The sequence below is a fragment of the Oreochromis aureus genome, linkage group 10 (genome assembly GCF_013358895.1).
Source record: "Oreochromis aureus strain Israel breed Guangdong linkage group 10, ZZ_aureus, whole genome shotgun sequence".
In the NCBI taxonomy this organism is placed as follows: domain Eukaryota; kingdom Metazoa; phylum Chordata; class Actinopteri; order Cichliformes; family Cichlidae; genus Oreochromis; species Oreochromis aureus.
In genome coordinates this window covers 28,979,020-29,006,290 of record NC_052951.1, presented here as the reverse complement: position 1 = coordinate 29,006,290, position 27,271 = coordinate 28,979,020, and the positions used below count along the sequence as shown (strand labels likewise).

General features: G+C 39.3%; 1 protein-coding gene across 2 annotated transcripts in view; it reads left to right on the top strand.

The window, feature by feature from the left end:
* The window catches only part of tmem132e (transmembrane protein 132E), a 431,641-nt gene that overhangs the window by 325,862 nt on the left and 78,508 nt on the right, over nt 1-27,271 (top strand). For both annotated transcript variants that reach the window (XM_039618561.1, XM_039618560.1), the window contains exon 3: nt 26,496-26,636. In XM_039618561.1, the coding sequence (XP_039474495.1) occupies nt 26,496-26,636 (141 nt within the window). The remainder of the gene's footprint in view (nt 1-26,495; nt 26,637-27,271) is intronic.

Genomic DNA, 27,271 nt, shown 5'->3' with positions numbered 1-27,271 from the left:
CAAGTTACTTTTCTCAAAATTTCAAGTTAATAAGTTGAAATTTCGAGAAAATAACTCAAAATTTCGAGAAAGATAACTTAACATTTCGAGTTATGGATACTTTTTTTTTAGTGGCAGAAACGGGCTTCCATATAACAAACATTTTTCCATGCATCTGTTGTCCAATTTTAGTGAGCTCCTGTGAATAGTACCCTCAGTTTCCTGAGGCACCGGGTGTGGTCTTCTGCTTCAAGCTTTGATGTGTTCACAGATGCTCTTCTGCATAACATTATATTATGTTTGCCTTTCTGTCTATTACTAAATATTTTCTATTTTTTGTACCATTCTCTGTAAACCCTAGAGATGCTTGTGTGGGCAAATCCCAGAACATCAGCAATTTCTGAAGTAGTCAGACGAGTCTGTGTGACAGCAACAACTGTTGACACTAAATGTGAGGCCATCTTTATTAAATCACCTTTATTCGTTATTCTTCACCATGTCATGTGAATCAGCAAAGTGATTGGCTGGTTAGACTAGCAAGGACATTGCCAGTCATTAGACAGTCCCCTTACATTCATGGACTATCAGGTCACAATACCACTAACAAAAAAGAAAGAAACATCTAAAATACTGTGGTTACTCTGTCTTTTGGTCTTATACTTTGGATTTGAGTCACTCAGGTAACTGTTACCACTAGAAGCCAAGTAGTAACAAATGAAACAGTGGGTCCAAACAAAATGCTGACTTCTCTGCACAAAAAACATTGACTATGTTAATAACATGAATATGTTATTCAAATATTGGTTCATTTTTTGTTTGCATGGCACATTGGTGTAGTACGAGAGATTTATTGAGGACTACAAACAAAAAGCAATGTCATTTCAGTACAACTGATTTCAAATGGCACGTTGTAGCAGTTTGGTCACCTGTACTAACTATTGTACTTATAACATGAAGACACTTTCAGGTGTATAATGGTTTAATTAAACACTTGCAAGTTGGAATTGGCTGTTTACTGAAGCGAGACAGTGAAGGTAAATGGAGAGTAAAAGTAACTATGGTTGTGACTAAAAATAAGCATGTGAACAGGCGGGGTCTGCGTCCATGCCTGCGTCAAAGTTTAAAGCTGTTTCTGCTTTTTTTTTCCATGAAAAACTCCAGAACCAAAGGCAATATTTGTTCTTCAACACCAAGCTCTCCATTGTTATTCTTCATACTTGACAGTATTCAGTATTCAAAGGAGAGAAAGTGATATTTCATCGATTTTCAAAAGTGCTCAACCTGACATTTATGGAGAATCTTCTTGAAATTAATCTGGCATCTCTGTTTCTGCTCTTTGGTAAAAGGGCAAAGAAATGAGAGTGCACACAAAGATGGATGGAGAAGTTATATAAACTGCACACAAAAATAATACAATTTTCATCAGCTTTAACTGCCACAGGGAAACAGCCCCCACACGTCCTCAACCTTCAATAACGGCTACAAAAATATTTTACTCATACAATAGCCGTATGAGATAGTGAGGGGGAACACTTGGATTACATGGAAGCTTATATGGAAGCAGAAACGATATACGTATGCTACATATAGGATTTTAGAATCAGTAAATCAATAGCAGCTTTTAGGCTAAGACCTTTGTGTAATTATCAGAAACACGTGTTCATCCTCCGGTAGATTGATAGCATTCACCCTGAATTTTATGCTTTTTTTGCTTCCAGGTCAGGTTTTGTGGAAATTTCTCTGGAGTGCTTTTAGATCGTGACAGAGAAAGAGAGATTGATTTACACCAGCAGGGAAAATGGTGCTCTTCTTAAACTGCAAACTGAGCTAAATTTATCAGGGTTTTTTTCCTACACTGCCAGAAGGTGGAGGGAGCAAAAGGTCAATGGAGAATCCACTTCCAACATTCAGTAAAGACAAAGAGAAACCCCCAGAGCAATACAGGTTAGAAAGACATGCCTGTCAGAGACTGGCTGTATGGCAAATTTTTATGGTTTCCTTATAGCATTCTAAAGAAATAATATGCATCTACTTTTATCTATTTTGTTCTTATCAATGTTTATAATAGGACCGTCTAAAAATGCATGACCGTGAATAGACACAGGACGGTTAATACTAATGCTAAAAAAAACCCCAAAAACATTACAGCAAGACACTGTATTCCTTACACCTAAGTCTAATTATGTTCATAATTCATCAGTTATCTGGGAAAAATCATGTTGCAGTCAGTCATCCTGCCTCATTAACTGCACAGCCGGCACACTGGTTGTGTGGTCCAACAACTCTGATGTAACCACAACCCTGTCACCATTTATATTGGACTCAATGCACGTTTCCTGAGTGATAGTGTCGTTGTTGGTGTAGTAGTATTAGAAGTCAAAATGGAACATTTTCTGAAGAAAAACACTCAAATGATATCATTCAAATAATGGAACAGACCACCGCACGCACCAGGTTACAAAAACCAAGAGACAAACCCATGCAGTATGGTGGGCGCCATGATTCGTGAGGGTAACAACAACTTGGTATAAGAAATGGCAACAAAAGGTGATATCAAATATAACAAAGAAGCTGTATTTGTAGAGTGATGCGGAAACTCTTCAGCAAGACCAATGCCGCGTTCTTTGTTCTAGATCTGCAGTACTTTAGTACATTTAAGAATAATACATTGTTCCAGATTATAGTAGGAACTCTTAGCACATCTGCATAATGGTTAATAAAACAACCAACAGTACTATTTAATAAAGCTTATGGTACATATACACACAGTAACAAAACAGTAGTTATTATATATATTTAGCTCTAGCATCAGAACTTTAAGTTGATGGGATTTCAACTAACAAGTTCCTTCTTATGAAATACTGTAGATACTGGAATATGTCACTATTTATTTGTTTTTAATGCAGAGCATCTTGGATACAGTCAGTTCATTTAAGGTTCATTCATCTTGTTGTTTATACCAGCGTCTCCTTATTAACTTCTCTGAGCAGTGAGGTGAAGGTAACATAAAGAGAAATGGGTTTAAGTCCAGAATTATTGGAGAGGACTGAATGAGCTTTCCCTTGAGCAAGGCAATAAGACCCAACTATGTTAGCAGGCCTGGCTGTGGTTGTATTGGAGAACTGCCAGCGGTAGTGAAAGCTTGTTTGTTGAAAGCAGCTGCTCGTGTGTAAGAGTAAAATTGTTAAAAATTGAGTTTATTTATTAAAAAATAAAATTACACCTGGAGCCCTGTCTGTTGAGGTGCTAAAGGCTTTTGTGGCATAAATCTTCTGCATGTCTTCACAGCAAAAATCTCACTGTGATCTAGATAATTTGATTCATTATGCATGAATCCTGATAATGCAATGCATAGAAGAGGAAAAGTATCTTCCCTTTCTTTAGAGATAGTGGTACACAATCACACTATTTGCATTCTAATGAGATACCCAAAGGGACTCATCCAAAACAACCTGTATACTGTATGTGAGAACTACTTTGTCCCTAATTAACTTTAGAAGTTAGAAGTTATAGATTGTTTCTAACCTTCCAACAATCCATAAAACTAATTTCTCAGCAGCTGCAGTAGAGGTGGTCTTTTATAGCCAGCCATCTACATGCAAAATAACTTTTCTTTCCCTCTAATGTGCACGTGTTAGGTTATACATGAAATATATTATATATTTACTTGGGATGTGCAGTAAGTGTATGTTGTCCTCCTCGAATTTTATTATCCACTTCATAAAAGTCTGTATCATTATATCCTTTTTGGGCTAAGTGAACATTTTGAATACACTTTAATTAGGGAGGTAATTTTCTTTCAGCTGATTAGCAGACAGTTTGGGTACATTTAAATACAACACACAGCTTAAATATTAGCTAATTTCACTGAGTCGTTAGAGCTGGAGTAAACAGAGCTGGTAGCAGAATGGGCTTGTAAAGGTTTGCGATAAGGGCTTGACAGGATGCTCTTTGACTATAAAAATGGGTTTTATTGTTCTTTTCTTGTTCAGCTGAATGTGAACAGAATCATGATTGAACAGTACAAACGTTAAAAGGTTTATTGCCCTTGATACAAATGAATTGTTTTTTTTGTTTTTTTTTAAACTGCTTCTTTGGTTGTTGTTTATTTTCTCTTTGACTTTTTTCAGTGAAACATGGGAGTCATATTCAGTCTGAAACTTTCAGTCGATTAAAGTAACTGAAGAAATACACGATATAGCCGATTGCCCAAACCTTTATACACAAGAACCTCCGCATGAATAATATGAAAATATTATATTGACATGCCTCTTTTTTACTGTGTGTAAAGAAGCCGTATATAAGAGGCGTGGTTGGAGATCGCGGCATGACCAAATTTATTGTGACCGTGTGAAATGAAAGTGGAGTCTTGTCACTTTTGAAATGGTTGCTTCGAAAAAGGCAGCATGTCTGTGGCCACACGCAGTTTCCTGACATATTCAAAGCAACATTTGTGCATCAGAATGGTGATAAAACAGCATTATGATGGAGTCAGTCTGCTACGAGTTTGTGACTGAGTGGGGTCAAGTTGGCAATTCCATGCAATCTGTTTGTGATAACACTGTGAATAACTGTGATAAACTGGCAAAAGTCTGCTGCTGTCTGCAGAAAGAAATTCACATTAACCAATTAAATTCAGCAATGTAATTGCAAAAAAAACAATTTTGCTTTTATATTGGATGATTCTCAGAATAAAACCAGTTGGTGTCCAATACTGCAAATCCTCACTGGTGCAGACTGACTCAGACTGATGTTGGAAATCTGTCTAGCATGTAGAAATTAGTTAGCAGTTATTTGTAAATCTTTACCACTCTCTCTGAGAGTGATTGCAGTCAATCCAAGGCAGACAGCCACATGTTTTTCGTAGTTACAAGGAGGTTGCATCCTATATTTATTCTAGTGAGCCATAAGAGGTATTTATCTAAAATATGATTTTTACAAGTCTTTAAAATGTACCATTCTCTGGCCTTAGCAAGACACGCCTCAAGATTTCTTTGATACGAGCTTCTGCTAGCATGGTCATACCGCTTTTCACAGCCTTATAGCAAAAGGGACTTAAGTACACACACACATATATATATATATATATATATATATATATATATATATATATATATATATATATATATATATATCAATCACATCATCTCTGTGCCACTTGCCCTTCAGAGACAGCATAAAAGTATTATTGAAACATATCATTTTAAATGCAAAGGCCACGTTCACTGAGAACTAGTGAAGCCTGGGTGGAGTCAGATTGCTGACCAACTTATTATTTCAATTTGAAATTTGCATATTATCTGATAGAAAGAAGAGCAAAGATGGTTCTGACAGCAGCCTGTAAAAATGGATACGCCAGCTGGTTTCTAATCACATACAGGAGCTGCATGTGGAAATATGGGATAAAACACTGTTTCGCACAGTGTTGTCAGTTGTTTGGTTCATTTTTTTTCTCTCTCTCTTTTGATTTTTCAGGTATTCTGAATCATCTCTCTAAAATGCCGCAGGGTACTTTTCATCTGCTCCACACCTCGGCTTACATTTGCCTCAATCAATTTCCCAAATCTTTGTGCTCCTTTAGGGATGCGTTTGAACTGAATAAATGGCAAACCTGATTAAACCGCCTGATCAGGAGTGCGTTCTACAGGGGCAGCCACTGCAAGCTTTGACCAAAAGAAAAGAAGCAAAAACCTGTGGATATTCTGTCAAGGTCAGACACGGGTTGTGATCTTGAATAACAAATAACACGCCGGGATCTTTTCACATGGCTGACTTCATATTGCAAAACCCAGGGATTATATTTGCTGCTCATCAGTTTTTCTGAAACTCAGATTTTGGCTGAAGCAGAAAAAATAACAATATCATCCACAGCTTTTGGTTTAAAAATACGGAGGAAGGATTTACGGTCAGGATTAGGAACGTGGTCGTGTTAGTGCATTGGGGAAACTGAATGACATTTTGGTCCCATGGCTATATGAAATTCTTTGGCGTAATGAAAAGTCCAAATAGATGCGGTGAGGGCTAGTTGGAGGTCAGTGCTTGGTCAAAGTCATAGAAGACACACAAGGCTTTGCTTTCAGTAGGCTCTAAGACCTGTATGCAGTCTTGAGGATGCCATGGAACAGACAAGAAATGTCCAAAATTTTGAAAGGTCTACCTGGACTGCATCTACTTTCTGGCAGATAATATCAGCTACATGGGCATGTGATTTCTGAGTAACATTGTATTTCCCATTTTCATTTAAATTCCATGTTGAAAGATGTCTAGAGGGTTCGTTCATCTCCTTTAGCATTCCCCCACTTCAGTCTTTTTCAGAATGCAAACATTTCTGCATAAGCTCAAAGGCTTTTCAGAGATGTTCAGGTGGAGTCTCTTTCCATCTTGGGCGTATTATTGGCTACATTAGGCCGCATATTCATGTGTCTTTCTTCGGGGATGTCTTTCTCTCTGTCTACCAATTTGATATACTGTGGGTGTACAGGGAGGAATTCCTGTGCCTAGTGAAAATAAAGGCAGATTTGCATTTGAAAGAGCGAGATCTGCAAGGTAAGGCAATGTCGGATAGCTCAGAGCTGTTCTCAGGTGTATTGCTGTCATTTGTTGCAGGATAATTGACATCATTCAGAGGGCTGCTGCCAGCAATATGTCAGAGGAGTTGTGTTTGCCTCGGATTACTGAAGGTGTTTTGAAAATCGATTGTAGGAGAGGCACATGAAAGCAGTTTGCATATTTCTGTGTGAACCAGAAGTGGTTGAGCTTCGCTGCTGGTTGAGCAGCAGGTCCTCCAAGAACCTGTGCTGCTTGTTCTTGGTCTGTTTTTTGTTTGTCTTGAGGCCTGTACTACAAAGTGAGGTCACCTTACCCAGGGTGTCTTTCTGTTATCTGGACTCACTGAAAGCAATCAGCCACCAAGCCTTCGCATGAAGCTGGTTATCAACTGGATAAGTTAACACTAGCTTCCTTCTGCCATCCTGTATGATTATATATAGTATAGCCCAGTGTACATTAACAGACCTATCAATTTCACATCTGTGTCATTAAGATAATGAGAATCTGATGCATCATCATCATTTTTAATGTAATTAAAGTTTAAATGACAGTTTTAATTTGTATCCTTTCAGCTATACCCTCGGTGGTGTTTAACACTCTGAAAAATAATTTATAAGATAGTATAGTCTTACTGATCATCAGCAAAATGCAAAGACGTTGAAAAATGTCTTGATTCTATTGATACTTTTTTTCCTGAAGAATTGATTGGTACAGTAGGCGGTAATTTCATACGTCTTTCTCAACCTTCACAGCTTAAGTTGCCATGGCTTTATACCTCTGTGACAAGTAAGCCACCTTCATACAGAAAACCCAGATTTAACCCTGGTGACCTGGATAAGATGAAGTCCTACAAGCCTCTGGACAGTTTTATTCTTTGATGTAGTTCAATTCTTCAACAACTGCAAATTGCTACAAGTATGTAGAAATTGTAAAAGTCCAATTTTTAAGGGGTTTACTGTGCTCCCCGAGCCTCAGCAGTCACATCGTGTATCCTTTTTTATTAGTTTGCGTCCTCATCTTCATCATCACAGGATCCTCTGATTACGTTACTGTCAGCTGTATCAACTTGTACTTTAGAGATGGCATCGGCTAACGTAGAACAGACAAACAATTCTCAGTCTCACAGACTGATAACTCACGACCTTTACGGTCCAGAACATTTGAGGACATCTTTGGGACATTACACTCATTGAGAATGCAGCCACAGTCCACTGTTCATCACATCCAAGTAGCCTCATTCAGTTGAAGAGACATTTAACATTCTGAATGGCCTAAGTTGGTCCAAATTACAGGTAGTTAACTTTTCATGCTGGACGTCCTTTAGTGTGACTTTAAAAACAGTAACTGTCAGAGACGGCACACTTTTAGAGTGTGGGGGTTTCTTTGCAGGCATTCAAAAATAGTAACCGTACATCAGTATGTCAAGGATGTCCGATGTAATTAATGGACTCTAAACATATAAAAATGCGTAACAGTTTTTATGACTCTCGGGTCCTTCTCTAAAGTCAGTACTATCCCCAGATTTTTCAGAAAGTGTCTTAAAATGTATACTTATAATTGTACACCATGTATGTTTGAAATAATACACACCACTTTGTTTTTCTTTTACAAATCATAAAATAATGTCTGTGACATCATATCTGGATGTCTGGGTAAAATTTGGCATATACATCATTGTTTTCTTTACCTGGTTTAATGTTTACAGTATGATTATTCCAGTGCTGTATATGACTAGATGTTATGACCATCTCTAGCCTTTTTGGTGCACTTCTCCATGCAGCAAATAGCATACACATTCCTGTTTTGCTCAAGCTCATATTGATCGTGCTGCTGTTAGTTGCCTCTGTGAAGTTGCAGGTATTTAATAAACTAAGAAGAAAGAATCCAAATACCTTCAGGCAGTGACTTCACCTCCTGTTTTGTCAGACCTGGATTACACTCATAGTGAGACTCACTGCTAGCTCTTATAGATGGATCTTGTGTGTTTGTGTCATGATAGCGGACAGCAAGCCATGCATAGAGAGGCTGATGAGGGTGTACCAGAATTCTAAATCTCGCATTGCCAACGATGGTCTAATGATGCCTGTTGTAGTTGTGCTTCACGCTAAATATAAATAATCAGGCTTTGTGATTATTATGATTGATCATTATTATAAGTGATGATGATTTGACTGTTTTGGTGCCTCATCCAGCGCTTGGAGCCCAGCGCGGCACGTGATTCGTGTCTACACACTGTAGCAGCTGCAGTTCAAGATGCTGTTGACAATCCTTTGTGATTTTTTTTCCTTCTTCTTGTGGAGGAATCATTTCTGTTACTGGGTTAGTGTGTGTACCCCCAGAGAGGGATGACATTTCTTTTACGCTGGCTTCTGTGTGGGTGAGGATCCCCAGAGAGAGCTAGTTTTACTCGGAGCTGTCCAATTTGAAATAGGAGTTCCTCGGGGGAAAAGCTGAGACCATCAGGAGCACTGACACCACCCCCCGCTTGAAAAGATATTTGAATTTAATCTCCTATTCTTGGTACCTTGAAGGGAAGCTCAGTTGCTCACTTTCGTTATGTTGTAATCACAGCTGCACAGGAGCGGCAGCCTCACTATCTCATGCTCCAATGAGTAGTAGTAACCCATACATTTTGCTTGATCTCCAAGTCAGCGCAGCACACACTGAAAGCTAACGGTGTTCCATTCCACCCTGAACTTTGAATATTTCCACTGAACTCTGGCTGAAATATTACTATAAACACTATGTATGCATAGTGATTTGAACTCTGAAAATGTCAGCAACTAGGTTGCAGCACGGCCCCAATTTTCTTACCCTCTGCATCTGTTGGCAGGTCTGAGCTCCACTTGCCTTATCAAATAAATTGGACAGTGGCTATTTTCCCGATTGCCTCCTCAGAAAGGTTCTGCCTCACCCAAGGGTCTTCTGCTCATGGCTGTGGCTGATGGGAAAACTACTTAGAATAATTGTCCTCCAAAAGGACAGTTCCCAGCCATTGCTGTCACCTCCATATTGCACACAATGCATGTGCCTCCTGTGTGCATGTGTATGTGGCTGAAAGAAAGGGGCACAAAAGGGGGGAAAGGGGTATTACTTTAGGTTATGTGTCGCAGTTTTTGTTCAGCATGTGTTCCCTTCTGGCGCTGCTGTGCTACTGGAACACTGAAAAGCCAGACCAGATTTATTTGTAATGCAGGAAGTGAGAATTTTTGGCATTGAAAGCAGTGGCAATCCATTTTTGCCTTGGGTTTGATCTATACATTATATTAGACGACGTTAATGCAGTGAATGCAGTTCATACAATATGTATGGATAATGCCTTTTGACTCCAATCCACTGATGCCATCTGCAGTAAGTTGGTGCCTAGTGACGGGTTCACTAGCCCTTCATAACTGCTCTAATAATGCAAGTAAATCTGAAGATCTGCTTTGATGTTATCTTCTACCGCACACTAAAGCCCTCTGACACCTTTATGCATAAAGATGAGTTTATTCATGAAGATTACTATTCTCTATTGAAGTAAGAAACACAGCTGCGTGTCTTCTGTGGCTCTAGAGGGAGATTTATGAAGAAACCTGTCATTAGGGTTATCTTGGCTTGAGGCTTTAGAAGTGTGTGTACAAACTCTGAATGAATCGGTGAATCAGTTACTTGACAAAAAAGTTAATAGACAGGGGTAACTTTGAACATTGATAATCCGTCACAACATTCATGCATGTGAAGATGTCACATTGGATTATAGGAACTTTTCGCAGTTTGGAAACACAATGAAAAGAAAATCAGTTTATTTGGGGAAAAACGTTGGTTTTCAGCAACAATCAGTCATGGTAGTAAGAGTTGGTTGGTTGGTTTTCCAGAAAAACTAGCTAACTGGCCTTTAAGAGATGATGCAAAACTTGTTAAATCGTGATGCAAATCTAGAAAATCTGCCATAAAATTGTGAAACAGAGCACAGAGGATCATGGCGTTTACCCATTTTCCATTACCAGTGAAGGGACAATTCTGCCTTTTTAGCACCAACATCGTTTTCATTGGGTTTTGACAACCAAATGTCAGATTGTATGATTCATAGAAGGGGTTCAAACTTTGGGCCCATAAATTTTGGTGGACATGCATGAAACCAGTTCTAGGTAGGGGGGGGGTCCCTTCTATTTGTAGTTCATTTTCCATTGCAGTGCAACCAGAACTAAATGCCTTCTACTTTTAATGAATTAAAAGAAAGTCGGACATCAATACAATCTACTCAATCAGCTTAATTAAATGTGCAATTCTAAGTTTTTTTCTAGCAAGTGGTCCAACTGCAATCACACCTCAGATGCCTCCCTCCAGGGTTGAATTTAGCAGGTTTATGTCCAATCCATTTAACTTTCAGGCTGCCTAAACATAACAGCTTGAAGCAACGGCAGACAAATATCAGCCGTTATTAAAACAGCATTTTGTTTGTTTTTGACATTGTTCTGCATTGAAGAGGACACTGCAGCAGGCCGGGCTAGGCCGTGAATTATGTCATAACAGTTGAAATATTCCACTGCAATCACTTTTTTTTTCGCACTTGGCAGTGTGAATGAATTTGAATATGCTGAACAGTCACAGGTTAAAATGAGTGCCTTTGTCTCCTCTTCCCTCATTTGCAATTGCCGATTAAGTGTGAAAATACACAATTGCTCCCAAATCGGAGGCTGAAAATCAGTGGTGACAGATGCTGCAGATGATTGCCCACGCTGCTCATGGTCGACTTGCACAGATTGCATAGCGGCGTGGAATTTCCAGAGGAAGACTTTGTAAAGCCCTTCAACCCTTTTAATGGGAAACCCACAGCAGGAACCACAGCATCCCTTTCATCTGCAGCAGAGACAAACAGACTCGGTTTTAAGTAACTGAGTTTTGAAGTAAGACGCTGCAATCCAGCCAACGCAAGTAGGGGCACGACTGAGCTTTAACCCTCTCCCTGACGCTGTAATCATCCAGATCTTTTCAGCCGCAACCGACATCACTAAGGAAAGACAGGACATCCCCCTAACAGAGCCCCGTAATTTATTTAAAAATTGTTTTTTATAGAGATCACGTTTTTTTGTAATTATTTCATAGATCAAAACACTACCCACATCTAAATGGAGTTTTATTATGTTGGTAGTTAGGTAAGTCCCTCCAGAATCATCTCCCATCAAAACAACTAAATTATTTTCCTGCTTTCCTCTTTTTTTCTCCTCCAGTGAATTTTCAGATTAGGCAGAATTCTGACTGCTGGGCCATACTGAGTTGCACATTGTTGACTTTTATTTCAGTCAGAAATGACTGAATTACTCAGTCTGCTGATGAAGTCTCTGTTGGCCAAGCCCTCTTGCATGGCCTGACCACTCTCTTTATTGTTTAAGGAGGCGTTCTTTCATCCGACTCCGATAATGAGCATTTGGGTTTTTTTGCAGCATCGAGCATCACTCTGCCAAGTCAGCATCTGCAGCAGTTTCTCCTCTGGTCTTTGTGACTGACGACATTGTGCAGCCCTCGTATTGACATTGACACCTCTCTTGTCTCAGGGCCATAATGAGCGTGTTGCATGAGCTTTTTATTTTTTTTTTTTTTCGTTTTTACTGAGGGTATGTGCTCATGTTGGAGTTAGTGGAGCTGTCTTGGGTGCTGGAATTGTCATAGGAACACAGAATAGAGATTGTGGGGACTTACAGTGCGGGAAAAAACACTTTTTCAAGTGTTAGGCAGGTTTTTTCTGTCATTTGTGTTAAGTGCTCATTACAGCAAGTATCTCTGCACTGCATTTCAAAAACTCGGTCACCTGTCAAACTTGTCAAATTGTCACATGGCTGAGCCCAATTACTGCCACATTTTCATTTTCTTTTATTTATTGATCATCCTTTATATATTCTATAGACCGTACCTTTAGGTCGTCTGTCAAGCCACTACACTTTAAGCCTACGCCACTTTTTTCACCTTCATTCTAAATAAAACATACATAGGAAATATATTTTTTCATGAGAAATGCAGCCCTCTCATATTCCTGAGAATACCTAACCTAATGCAGCCACTCCCAGTCTACAAAATATTAAAGTCGCATTTTTCAAAGCAAACATTTCCTCCTCCTGTCAGTCTTTATGAGCTTCCTAATCAGCTTATTTGGTAGCCTCAAAAAAAAATTAGGTGGTAGCTAGTTCTTGTTTGCTTTGCCACTGCAGAGTCAATACGTTCCCACCTCATCAAATATTGCCGCTCTGCCAGTGGATATGCACAAGGTGTCCTTTAGTGCTGGTTTTGATGCACCGGCCACAGCAATATTGGACAGCAAGAGATAACAGTAATCTTCTGAAAAGCAAAAAAGAAAAAGAAAATCACATTGCTTTGCACTAGCTCCTTGCTTTTTCCTGCTGTTTACGATGACACACTAACTATAAACTATACAAACGATACTATTTAGTTAAATTTTGTAAAAAAAAAAAAAAAAAACTTCCCAACAATAATTCTGCATGTTGAAAAATCATGCTTGGCTACTGTGTTTAGGGAAGTGAAGCCAAGCAGTGATTTACAACTGTCTGCATGTCACTGCACGTGAGTTATACCCGTCTCATTATCGCCATAACCCAGTGCATCACAGCACCGACGGCAGTGGACAAGATTCCAGCAGCTTCGACAAAGTATTTGATATCCAAGAAATGCGAACAGACCAGCAGTTTATCCTTTCCTGTTCATTCTTTTTAAAAAATGCTTTATGTAAAGGCTGAATGGTTAGTGACAAATGAAAAAGCTTTGATACAGTTGAACTTTAAACTGTAATACAATAGTGTTTTTAATTGTGACTCAAAAGTGGCTCAATGAGGTTTCGAAAAGCAGCAAGAAAGCTTTTTCTAGCTTTATAAAAACATGACAAGCTGAAGTCGAAAGTTTGTGTATGTAATTGAATTACATGTCATTGGACACATAAAAGCACCACAGCCACAACAGGCCAAGGACAGATAAAAAATCTGCACTTAGTTTGAATTATGCATACCTTCATGGAATGGAAATTTGTTGTGTATGCAGTAGCACAAGTGGCAAAGTTGTCTGTAAAGTGCCCCCTCAGAGGAACTAATGGAGCTTCTGCCTCCAGATGAGTGGGGGGGGAAAAAGGCTATGGTGGCCAAATTTAGCTGTTGAGAAGAGGCCCCGTTTCTGCTTTACTGCAACAGGGAGTGCAGCTAATGCCTCCGAGACATTCTAGTGCTGACATTTACTTGTTTATTTACTTCTCTGTCTTCATCTGTGCATCGCTAAAGGGACAGCCGCGAAGGCTGACTCTATCCAACGGGGTTTCGTTCACCAATGGTGGCGGCACGAGCGTTCCGTGGGCTGTTGTCACACCATCGGTGATCAAATGTTTGTTTACTATGTCCCACTCGGCAGCATAACACGCCACTTGCGAATGCCAAATACCAGAGTCCAATCTGTCTGAAGCTGGCAGACGGAGAGGAAGGTCTTGGTCGTTCCATTTGATAATTTTGACAGGGAATCGTATCAGCCCCCGGTGAAATTCAATAACCAGAGCTGGGAGTTTGAAACACAGAAAACATTGAGTTGTGACATCACCACAGTGATGTCCATCGGGGCACGCGAAATTCGGCAATCCCTCATTTACCCTGTGACACTCCAGTAAACCGTGTTATTATTACAAATAGGAATGATGATTAAACTACAAAAGCAAGACTGTAATAAACTCATCCTTTAAGAGAGCACCATAGCAACGCGTTATGAAGTTTCCTTTTCAGTTCCAATTCATATGAAGTCTCAGCTGAACAGGGAATTTTAAATAACCCTACCCATGTGGTGTAATATGTCATCATCAGTCATGACATTTTTCAGCAGTGATTTTTAATTTGGTAAGATGAAAGCGTTACAGGCCGGGTTTAAAAGGCGCTGCTTTTATGTTTGATATTCAAAAAAAAAGTTTCATCAGTGGAGCGCTATTTACAAAGCCAATACAAAAATAAAAGAGCTGTACAAGATTTAATTCCCAACTATGCTCACAGCTTACACTGCTTTACAACACACCTACGCTTTAGTTCACATTTTATTTTTAAATAGAACATTTCCCCGGCCTGCTGTCCTCTTGTATGAAAGAAGTTACTACGTACCACATCATTGGTTGTTCTTCTTGACATATATTTTTACATAGAAAGATTAAGACTGTAAAGAAATGGCTGTAGTTTGTGGTTTAGGCTTGTGAGGTGAAGTAGGAGCACCTCTTTCATTCAAAGCCATAGTGCGGGGGATGGGTCTGCAACCAGTTGGTGTTGAATCCAGTGTAGAGAAAAAGGGTCCTCTCCCAGTGCACATGTCTGTTACACATGTTTGGGCAGCCTTTGACTGTGATGAAGAAACAGATTATGCCCGTGTTCAGGCATGAAGTATCACAATATACTTAATTTTCTGCTTCTCTGCTCCCTAAGGTCTTGTGACAGTTTTCACTCACAGCAAGCCACAAGCTGTAACATCTGCTGTTAAATAATAACTTCAAGGGGCAGAAAACAGATTTAAGATTTTACCATCTTGTTGTGATTGTAGACTACCTGCTGGGTATGATGGATTTATATTATCATTTGGATTGTGAGATTTCTTGATTTGAATAACTTGTGATGTTATTTATTTAAGAAGTGACCCAAATCTTCAGTTTATTCATTCTATTAGTGTACAGAGCTTATGTTGTTCCAAAAAAAGAAATAAAAATCACAGTCAGAACCACGATAGTAAAAGGAAGGCTTTATTTCTGTCTGTAGGAACTTATATTTGCAGGGAGACGGCAAATGTGAAATGAATGGAGTCAAGCATAGCATGACAAGAAGGAGCTGAGGCAGAGTTGTGTTGCAAAGCAGCTTGCAGACATTAAATGACATTTGCCAGTTGGATTTATTGAAGATTATCAGTTGAAGTATCAAAATGCTCGATTCCTACTTCAAGTGTCAGAGATAAGATTAGATTCACAACACGTTCTCACTCCCAAACTGTAACATTTTACGCTAGGTGACAAATCATCGGTATATTACGCTTCCGGGCACCCAACACATCCTTATATTACGAGATCGAAAAAATTAGGAAACATGAAAACCGTTTGGAATGAATCTACACATGTACGTTTATTTTACTTAAATCGCTTTGGAAAACACTATCTAACATCATTAAAGTGGTGGTTAAGGTTAGGGATAAGGTTATGGATAGGGCTAGGGCTGGAATACATGGCTGGAACGTCTGTTATTCCAGGACCATCGTTCTACTGGATTTCATCCACAACCCGGCGCGTAGCATAGGAACACGGAAGGTTGACTTTCGCAGACCCATCAACCTCCTTGGGAGTGAGAACGGTCTGAGCTTCCAGAAATTTGTTAATCTGTGGCTAAAAACACGCTACAACAAATGCACCTTTAAAAAAAAGTGTGAGCAACCAGCTGTTTCAAAGAACTGACCCTTTGGAAAAGAAGCTATAAATATAATTTGTTTTATAAATAGTCATTTTTTGAAGGAACAAATTTCACATTTGATGTCCCTGTGTTATTCTTTCCAACTGCAGCCAGCATTTCCAAATGCTCAAATGATGACTGGAGCTACTGTCATGACAAAAGTTACAAGACTGAGAGGACTTAATCGCTGATAGATGTTTTAGTTGGATCTTTGCTGTAGTTATCTAGCTTACTCGTCTCTTCTTGTAGAATGTGGCTTTATTTTTTGTGTTAATTAGAGAGCAGAGTACAGCGAGCTGGAACAAAGCACTGCTGATGTAACCTGAAAAACAAGCACTTATTGCTGGATTTTGGTTTGTTTGTTGTGTTTAAGGAAAATTTGGGGGTGTTAATAACAAGGAATGCTCTGTTGTTAACTATGCCATACATAGTAAACGTCATATTTATCACCTTGCAGCATTACTCATTTTCACATGGAGGAAATGAATCAGCTCAGCATGTGCGAACAAGCAGCTGCGGTTTCAAATTTGTATCTGCTCGGTGATATTTCCCCAGTTTCTCATATTCTAATTTTTGAAGACTCCCATTAAAAAAGTCTGTCCCTGGCAGGTTTCACACTCCCGTCTGGCTTTCCAGCTGTATGTGAGAAAATCTCAAAGCTGTTTACAAGTGAACACAGACAGCAATGGATATCAAAGTGTTTGAGATGATTGATAAGATTATTGCATGTGTTCCAAGAGTGAAGCTATGATTGTCACTTGAGAGTTGCGGTGAATAGTAAGGGAAGCTCTACAGTGCCAGAGAAATTTGCAAGTGGTTATTGACATTTTTAGGAAGTTAAAGGTAAATCCCTCCTGGAGCAGCCTGTGATGGAAAATTCCCTTACAGAGGAAATATCACTTATAAAGTTGTTGTCTAGTGATTCTAAGGAGATATTTGGTGATCTTACATCATGTGTGGGGTTTGCTTCTCGATAGTCAGGTGACCTCGAGGTGTACAAGCTTTTTGGTTCTAAAACGTGTGTTTTTGGCAAATACTGGCATCCTCACAAGTACATGTAACTATTGCAATTAAAGTTTTAATGAGAGGAAAGCAGACTGTGCAGAAAGTTCTCATTCTGACAGTTTTTATAGTATTACAGCATAATAATTACTACGATGTAACTTTAAGTTTTTCTGCAGGAGATCCACAAATAAATATAAGAAAATGTGATCTAATGCACAGAAATGTATTAGATCACCTGTCATTAAGATAAGAAAATGCTAATATTTTATAAATTTGTTAAAAACTGAAGCAAACAAACACTGAATTTACATTTTTATGCCCAAATTTGACTCAGCACACTTTTAATCAAGCATAATACTCAAACACTAAAACATTTTTTTCTGTTCAAGAATGTAGCTAAAAAAATGCAGTTTAGAATCTTAATCAAATAATTAGATGCCTTATTACCAGTTTTTAGGGCAGTTGTGGCATAAACCTTGCACTGGGTTGTTTGTTAAGCACTATAAAGTATGTTTGTTATGTAACCTGTAACTGAGAGATCTACCTATATGTGAGAATACTGACCAATACAGTTGACTTGGATATGACAACCTCATAGATTATGCTAGCTGGCAAACCTTTGCTCTGATTAGCTCTGGCTAATATTGTACATGGCGATCCTTAGTTATACATTTATACCTTTTATTGCTGCATGAAATTGTCGCTGTTTAACATAACATGAGTTCAATGAGACCTAGCAGCTGCGAAGCTACAGTAGGATATTGTAGGCTCTTGTCACAGTCTTAGCTTAGTCTGCCACTATGCTAATGCTGCTTATTTTATGCTAGGTATCAAACAACAAAGGAAACAATGAGTAGCAAAATATGAATTGATTCCGTCCCACATTTAATCCAATTCTTTAAAATCGCCGTCACTACATATCCTGATGATTTGAAATGTATGTAGGTCAATACTACAGGGGGAAAAATGTGGTACTGAACATATTGCTCAGCATGTGGGTTGTTATAGCGATTAAAAGTAGGCATCTTTCAAGTCAGTACTGTGTTATCATTAAGGCATATGTCTCACTGTGCATTTCAAAGCACAGAAGTCTGTTGTTTTCCATGTACACCCACACACCAGCAGCCTTTTAAGCACATTAACTCTCGATGACACGTGTTGGTATATGTTTTTGTGCCATATCTCATCGATAGGAAGATTTTTATCATGTTTGCACATCCCTGCTGTAGCCACACAACTTCCTTTGTCTGATTTGTGCTGAATGACCCTTTTTACAAAGAACAGTCAGATTCAAGTAGGCTGATCTCTAGGCTCCTCCATTAAAATTGGATGTCACTGTAGAGATTTAAAGAGCGCCTAAAAATGCATTTTTCTTACAATCCGTCTCATTATGCTGTAGAAGAAATTCCACTTTTGTGACTTCTCTGCCCGTGGGGACATTTTGTTCAAATGTCTTCAATAAATACTCTTTAAGAGGGCCATTAAAGAAAAATTAAAGACTTGCGAACTATGATTTAATCCTGGTTTGCATATTTTATTTATTAACATCAGCCAGTCTGAATAAATTGCAGTGTGTGGTAAGGAAGTTGACATGATTTCTGCAGCGAGGGTCATAAATGGGTCATGAAGACATGGGCCTCCAAAACTCTTAAGCACACAATTGATGCAATGCAAAGCAAGCTGCAAAGAAGTACAAAATAATGAGGAGGATAAATTTGTATTTGCAGTGCCTTTTAATCATGAACAAGATGAACTACACAGATACCGATGAATGCATGAACATCTACAGAAACAGAATGATAATAGAAATTTTGTGTTAAAATATGCAAATTATAAATACATGCTAATTTACATACATCACCAAAACAGATGTCTTGATATCGGCTAAATCCACATTCAAAATTCTTCTGTCTTTCTGTTTTTTGACATATTAGAGTCATTTTTTTAATCACTACATGAATTAGAGAAGAAAAAATGTCTGAAAATGCCTTTTCAGATTCCACAAAATATTTAAACGCTGTGTTCTCATATTGGAACAACGCATTTGGGCTTTTCTGCACTTTGTACTTCTTTATGCTCAATAAAGTGTTTTATACTTTGTTAAACAATGGTGATTTTATTTAGGTATGCTGTGAAATAAATCCTCATGTGAGGACATAGTTTTAAAAAAAAAGATAAAAGAAAAGTACCACTTTCTTGATCCAGCTAATCCCGAATGTACTCTGTTTATCTGGGATTGTCACTAGCAGTACACCCAGCCTGAGGCTCGGTTTGTGCCGCCTCCTGGAATCAAATCGGGGGTCTTTTGTGTGCATGGCAAATGTGTTAACCTCCACATCAGGCGTCCAGCTAATCCCAAATGGCTAGGAGAAATTAAAAATGCATCCCATACAAGAGCTCAACTCTCAGGAGGTTAAATACATTTTTATTTTTACACATATGCAGGTGTCTCCAGTGCCATAGTGGTCAACACATCCGATTGGCCAACAAATGTTGCTGGTATTATTCCAGCCGGAGACACAAACTCCCTTCGGAGTTGTATCAGGACGGGCATCTGTCATAAAGTTGCCAAATCACACATGCAGAGCCGTAACGACACCTCATGACAAGGGAGCAACCGAAAGTAGCAGTAGTACATTTAAATATGCAAATGTACTACAAATACTGGCGAACTGTATTGAAATAAACATTAACTGCATATCTTGGGCATTTTCTTTCCTTTAGTCTGAAAGATGGCTTGTTGGAGGAAAAGTAGTCCAAAATCTCAGAACACACCACATCATGTTTTTTCCCGTCATGTCTTACGTTAGTACTTAGGTTACAGTCCTATAAATGTTACATATCTACACTATGTGAAAGTACACTGCAAAGCCCCTGCTTAGTTATTGTGGTATCTATGTGTTGTGGTCATTTCAGTCTTCAATATGCTCACTATACCCCCGAACACAAGTCAGATTTGATAACTCCAAGGAGATCTTACAGGCAGCTCAGAAATCCAGCTTGGAATGTGTTTACCAAAAGCTCTCCTGTTTAGCAGTCCGTCAGCCAACTCGAAGTCTAATAGGTGTTGCCATGGCAGAAGGCATCTGTGTGGAATGAGTAAGTAATAGCTCTGTCTTAACTGAAGTGGCTCACACTGCCTCTCCACTTTCCCTGTGTAGGAGCAGCAGCAGGGCTCACGCAGATTCTGAGAATTTGGGCGTGCGTTATTGCCGGTTACTGCCTTGCAGCTTTTCCATTTGTAATGCTCTTTCATTAATCAGCATTAACACCGTTCCACGGGGAGCCTGATTCATGTGGTGCTCCCGTGGGTAGTGCTTCATCCCCTCTCATTTGTGGTGCAAAAATGAAGCAAAGTCTGTGAAAAGGACTGTCTGATGAAAAACATCGATGCAGCACAATATGCAGGCTTTCTCATAAGGTGATTAATATGTACTGGCTTTTATACGCTGTTGGTGAGTGTAGGTCATGAATACAAATACGAATATTACACGTCAGGGTTGCGTCCTTACCAGGAAGTGCACTGGAAATGGTTCTGCGGTACAATAATGTGTAATTATCGTCCTTTATGATCAGTATTTTTACTAGCTCCGCTAATCAAGGAGCAACTGGGTCACCTCGTTTAGAGAGCGTCAGAGGGTATTACGTTCCCCCGTTTCAGCTCACATCAAAGGCAACACACCCGATCAGGATGGTTTCTTAAACGTTACATATTTCTGTTTCATCTCCCCTTGACGCACCGTGTCTGATAATTACTGTATTTTCTCTAATGTGTGAGATTTGATGAAAGAACAAAATATGAGCTGCAATAGCAAGAAACATTGTTTTGAAACAGAGTGTAAAATACACCATCTTTGATGCAAGAATTAATACAGCGCTTTCTTGTAGTTCAGTAATTACAGCATTTGTCAATATTGCGGCTCACATGCTCGGGAATCATTATTCTTTATACAACCCTTCCCACACACAGTCACTCACAATAAACAGTGCCAACACAAAAAAAGTAAAGTATCATTTTTTTCAAGATACATTTTTCAAATATATACTTTATATAATCTTGACTTAAGATCTACTTACTAGCTTTCTCCCAGCTTTCACTCTTAGATGTTATCAGTTATTGGACCTGCTGAAGTGCAGAAAGCCATGCCGCGTGATAATAGGTGATCATGCAATAGGCCACATTCAGTCGGGCTCGTCTCAGTCAGTCTTGTTTGCTGATAAAAACCAATACAGTTGAAAGCTCTGAGCAAGCTTTTAAGTGGACCTTAAAATTAGTCTGTCACAGACACTGCTACATGCTTAAGGACAATATTCATGCTCAGGATATTTGCTTTAAACTTCATACATCATGCCTGTATTTTAAATGGATGTTCAGGCACCTTTTTAATGTCAGGGACATCAATCTTTTAGGTAAAAAACAAACAAAATTAAAAGTGTAATTAAGAAATGATCACTGTGTGCAGTTCATGCTGGTGAAGATATAAGATGTTCCTTGTGGTGCTGTAGCTGCAATCCTGCTTATGAACTGGACGTCCAGTTTAATTTATTCATTTGAAAAATATTGTTATTTACTTGGTGTGTCTATATAACCACGTTCTGGGGGGGCGTGATTGTCCGTTGGTGATAATGACAGACACGGTGTTGGGAAAGTCCTCAAAATTCTTTCAAATGACCACATTTTGAGGCCTGACAGTCACTTTTCTTTCACAATTTTTCACTTCATTTAAAGCAAATTTGCATGACTGGGAACCCAACCTGGCCATATTGGAAAGATGCAGTTATTTTTTAAAGCTGGTGATCTATACAACAAGTGCAAACAGAGAAAGAGGATAGTGTATGTCGCTGTTTCTCAGTGGAGCAAAATGCTACAACTGCCAGAATGCCTGAATTGGTGGTTCGTTTCCTTCCAAAGCAGCTCCCAGGCCCCTGTTTTTGGATAGGCCTGACCTTGGCTTCTGTGGAGGCGTGCGTGTGAAAAACAAGGACATGCAGTCTGTAGTTTGAAGCAGAGCCTGGATTGTACAAACAAGGGTGATCTCAGGCAAAGTGTTGCAAATTAAGAAGTCCTGGAAAAAGCCTCACCCTATTACCTTTTTGTACCTCGGTCAAACCAAACTTAACCACAGAGAATGCGAACCAGAAAATGGTCGTATGAAAGATTTTGTAAGAGCTTTGTAAGATCACAAAAGCTTCAGTGTTTGCAGAGTGGTGGCAGTAGTTTGTATCTTTCTAAAACTGCTGGCAACCACTGCAGCTTGCTAGCCAACAATGCAATCACTATAGGGTATTCAATACAACCCCATCATGGGTCTTTGTAGACATGTGACCACAAACCAGGTGACATTAAAAGTCATTTTGTCCATCACCAGTCAAGGGGATGATGTGAGATCAATAAGGCCCCAGTCATACAAGCTGGGAGACTGGTCATCAACCACCTGGGAACCACTGTTCTTGAGGGAAAAGGGAGTATTCCCCATACGGTTGTGAGTGGTTCCTGGAGGTTAACGGCAGCCGCTGGGAAAATAATTGCTAAAGTCCCGTTACACAGACGTAGAGACTGGTCAGTGATCTCCATTTTCCCCCAGTGACCCGCCTGTCGCTGGGAATACACATTTTCCCTTGTGACTGGTGGTTGCCAGATGGTCACTGACAGGTCGGAAGTGTGTGAATAAGGCCTTAGTGAATGCCTAGCAGATCGCTCCTGACAAAGGCTGCCTGTGCCGACACGTTAGTCAAAGCAGTCAAAACCTGTAATCATGCATAACTTGAAGCATCAATATAGTTTAAAGAGTTTTAAAAAAACAAACACACACAGTCATCATGAGCGGGAAACTGGATATAATGAACAGAACTATTTGTACAAGTCTGCAAACATGTTTCTTTGTGCTCTGCAGTTGGAGATTTTGACATGGGAGTCTAAGAGCTTTGAGATTGGCCCACAGTTGGATTTTATGAAGTTAGTTCAAACATTTAAATACCTTTTATGTATTTAAAACCATTAAAGATAATCACTGTAATTAGTTTAATACTATAAGAAGAAAGACATTTTCTCTATTGGCTTTGTGCCTATTCTGGTTAAAGAGGGAGGAACAACTACAGCTGGAAGTCAGTTGCTTTCACAAATCATGGATGAGTGGTCGATGCAATGAACGCAGGTTGGTGAAGCAAATGGAAATACCTCAGCGGGACTTCTGAATTTTTATCTGTCAGAGAAATAGATGCAATGATCTGATAGATGTTGCAGGGCCTCAAACTTTCAAATGGAAATGAGACACTTGGGAGAAAAATATGATTTGGGTAATGCTTTCATGGAGTCAGTCCGGAAAGCGATGTTTGTCAGAGTGGAACTCGAGTGATGTCATGATGGGAAGAGAAAAACAACGCTATGTTTCTGTAAACATGGGAACAATCATAAAGATCACCAGAATTTTATTTTAACAGGAGAGCAGCAATAGGCGTTAACATAGCCCAAAGCGGAGGGACAACCTCCTAAAACTACATAATAATATTAGATCATTGTTATTTATTCTTTTTCACAGAATACAAAGTAGTTTCCGAGCATCTGCAGGCACATTTTCAAAGTAGACTAACATAGTAATAAATAGTCTAGAAGACATAAAGCACAGAAGCAAAAGCCAAAAGCATTAATAATTCACTTCTGTCTTGTGTTTCATGAAAATGAAACCATCAGATCAATAATCTGTAGTGGCTGTATTTGTCTAAGAATGAGCTCTGGACTTTTTTCCATGTTACATCATTTGGGGCATGGCTCTGTGGTCAAATAACCAGAAATCACAATAACTGGGAAGACAAAAGCTTCTTTAAAAAGAAAAAACAACTAAAAAATTCTCTCTGTAAACACTTTCATGAAATATATTGGTAAATTTAAAGAGGTCTGCTATCAGACAGTGGTATTTTGTAACAACTCACTAGAAAATATAAAAATGTCGTCCAAAAAAGTTACCAATACCACGAGAAACCAGGTGCTCTCAACAACTGATGGGTAAAGTATGACTATAAAAAGGTCTCAGGAGCTTAGAAACAAAGTGACTTCTTTAAGTTTCATAAAGATGTTTCGCTCATCCAAGAGGCTTCTTCAGTTTTAAAGCCAAATGGTGGAGAGTCCTGGTGGGGGCTGTACCTTAAGAGAGTCGTTGACCCTCTATTATTAATCATGTGGCTCATCACATGAGCTAAGGTGTGAAAAAAGCGTGGGTCATTATCACCAGTGGTTTTGAGTGGAACCACTGTGAGACCTTGCTCCACCCAATGTGATTTATTGAGGTCACCTGATGCAAGATGTGAGTGGGGGTTGAGGAGCATGGGAAGGGATCTCAAAAGTGGATTGTAGGTGCAGACAGTTGGTATCGTAAGCCATCCCCTTTGCTGAAAGATGTTCACAGTGGACATAGACAGCCTCTTTCACTCCTCTTTCAAACCATCTGTCTTCTGTCCAAAATGTGAACACTGGCATCCTCAAAAGAGTGACCTTTAACCTTAAAGTGCAGATGTACAGCTGCATTTTGTCCTGTCTTATATACAGGCCTGATTTGAGACAGGTGACACCATAGGCTATACAAATTAGTTGTAATTTGGGGAGACAAAGACAGGAAGTGAAACCACAGGAGTCCCACAAGAGAAAGCACTTAAAGAAGTGAGTAAGAACAGGAAATCAGGACGGCATGCAAACAGAGGGAGAGAAAAACAAGGAAACACATGAGACAGTAGAAAAATGGAAAGATTACAAAAAAAAAGAAAGGCTATCAGTTAAACCAAAACAAGGATCAAATCTTGGGGAAAAAAACACACCAATGGATGCATCAGGGCAATTTTGTGTTCCCGTTGTTGCCTAAAGACACTTGGACATGCAGACCAGGGGAGCTGCAGATTAAACCATCAAAATACCTTCCAATTAGTGTGCAGACTGCTCTAACTCCAGGGCCACGGACCATCCTGAAAGAGCATGTTGTCATTTAAAAGCAATCCTGACTACACAGACCCACTCACTGTTTTTTTTCTTATCACGGATCATCTTTCAGCATTAAACAGGTTAAAGCATAAATCTGCTGCTGCAACTGAAATCATATTACTTCAAATATTTATGAACTAAATTTAAATACTGCAGCACCTATGTATACTTCAAATCACAACATTTTATTGGAGGAAAGGGAAAAAAATGTTGCATGTTATTGTAGCTTTACTATACCATGAAATTCAAGAGTTCTACCCATTTATGTAGCTATTTATGTGTTTACTGCATTAACTATTTCGTCTCTCATCCCTTTTTTTCTCCTTTTGCCACTTTTAGTTGCTCAGGCTGGCACGCATTATCCTTGAGCAGATGTTGGGGCATGTTTTTGTATAGCTGCAGCATGCTACAGCTTTATGCATTTGCATAGTCTTGTTTTGTATGCATCTATACCGTATGCACATCTGGTTCACTGTGTGTAAAATCTCTGCAGACAATGCAGCGTTATGAATGTATATAGAAGTGCATGCACGTGCAGATTGGTTGGTGCAGCCATGCGTACATGCCTGTATGTGTGGATGAGTAGGCTTGCGGATGTAGATGTTTGGAAGATGCACACATACAGTATGTGCATTACATTTACTGTTATTACTTCTTTGGCCCTTGGGTTATTATGTAGAATAGTTTTGGAGATGGGGGAGAGAATGGTTTTATTTACAGAACTATGTAAAGTTCTACAATATTTATCAAGTGAACTGTTGTACATGTACGTGTAAATATTATAAATAGTCGTGAAAAATATCTGAATTCATTTTAAAGCCTAACAGGGGGGCAGTAAAACACTGCAGTGTTCACAACACTCAGCTCAGTACACTTTAGGGTCTGGCCTTTTTAATGTGAATACCTGAAATATTAAGAGGCAGCAGGGAGTATGAGTGGTTTCCAGGTTCAAACATTCTTCCTTGCTGCAGTGTCCTGGAGCAACAAACAAGCCAAAATAAATAAATAAAAAATCAGCTCAAGGACTCGTGTTCTGCTGGTAACCTTGACCTACCTATAAAGCGCGTTCTCCCTGAAGAGCTAAGGGCTAAGGAAGGAAGATTGCACATGAGACTCAATCATAACATTGTGTTTTTAGGAATTTTAAAGGTGGATTATTTTGTTTTAATGTGAAATGCAGTTCAGTAAAAGCTCAATGGTGTGTATGAACTTTCTCAAAAAGCATGTGAACTGAAGTTTGTGGCTTTCAGGTGTTAATTCGAAATGAATATCCAGTGGGTTCAGTAAAAAGCTTTGTAGATCAGATTTTGCAGAGAGTGTAAGTGAGCACTCTGACCTGAAGTGCTCCTACCTTTCTGCTCTCATGTATCATTGCACTGTCATCTTCATTCATTTTTGTTATTGATTCATCTGTGGAATTGCTTTTGCCATGACGCAATCCAGGGAGGAGGCCTGTAGCACAGAGAGGGTATCCACCTCTGACCTTGCACATAAATCATCCCCCTTAATAAAATTGACCTCTTCCATTATTTTTTCTCTCTCGCCATTTCCTGCAGGGTCAAAGCTAAAAAGGGGGTAAACCTGCTCCAAACCAACTCGAAGAGCCCCCAGTGGAAGGTTGAATGGGAGGTGCAGTCTGGCGCTAAGCATTCCATCACCACCATCGATGTGAACAAGAACAAAGCAGTCAAGCAGGGGTAAGTCAACAGCCCTGGGCCTAAACACACTGGGTCTGTCTAACCAACTACTGCCGCTGCAGCTGTTGATTTCTGCTCCTGCTCCAGCTACACAGAGACGGTGATATTTGTCTTGCTTAACTATGGACAAAAGATCTATTTTCCTTTGACTAATCAGTCATAGTTACCTGATGAAAGGCAGCTTCTAAAAGCATATCCTCAGACAGAAGATAAAACACACCATTGTCCCAGTGACTAAAGCACCCTCTGCCTTATAGGCCAAAGTTAAATGAATGAAGATATTATCTGCTTAGTCTCACTACATCTGCCGTCAATTTAGTTTACGTGGAGAGATGAGGTAGATGATTGTGACTGCTGGCATTAAAATACCTTTGAGATGAGATCTTGTCTGAGAGCAGCAATTACACCTCAGGCTCCTCAAAAGAGTAAAAACACCACCCAGTCGTGGTCCTGTGGTGTCTGACGGGATAGTAATGGACTCTGTGTGGCCAGATTCTATCGTAAATGAAACTTGGTAAATAAAGTAGAGCTGCAAAGAGATTTGCAAGCTTAATGCAGTCTAAATTGCATACAGCTTAATGCATTCGTTAGCATGCATTTAGGAACAGCCTAATTGATTTGACCGGTAAATGGAG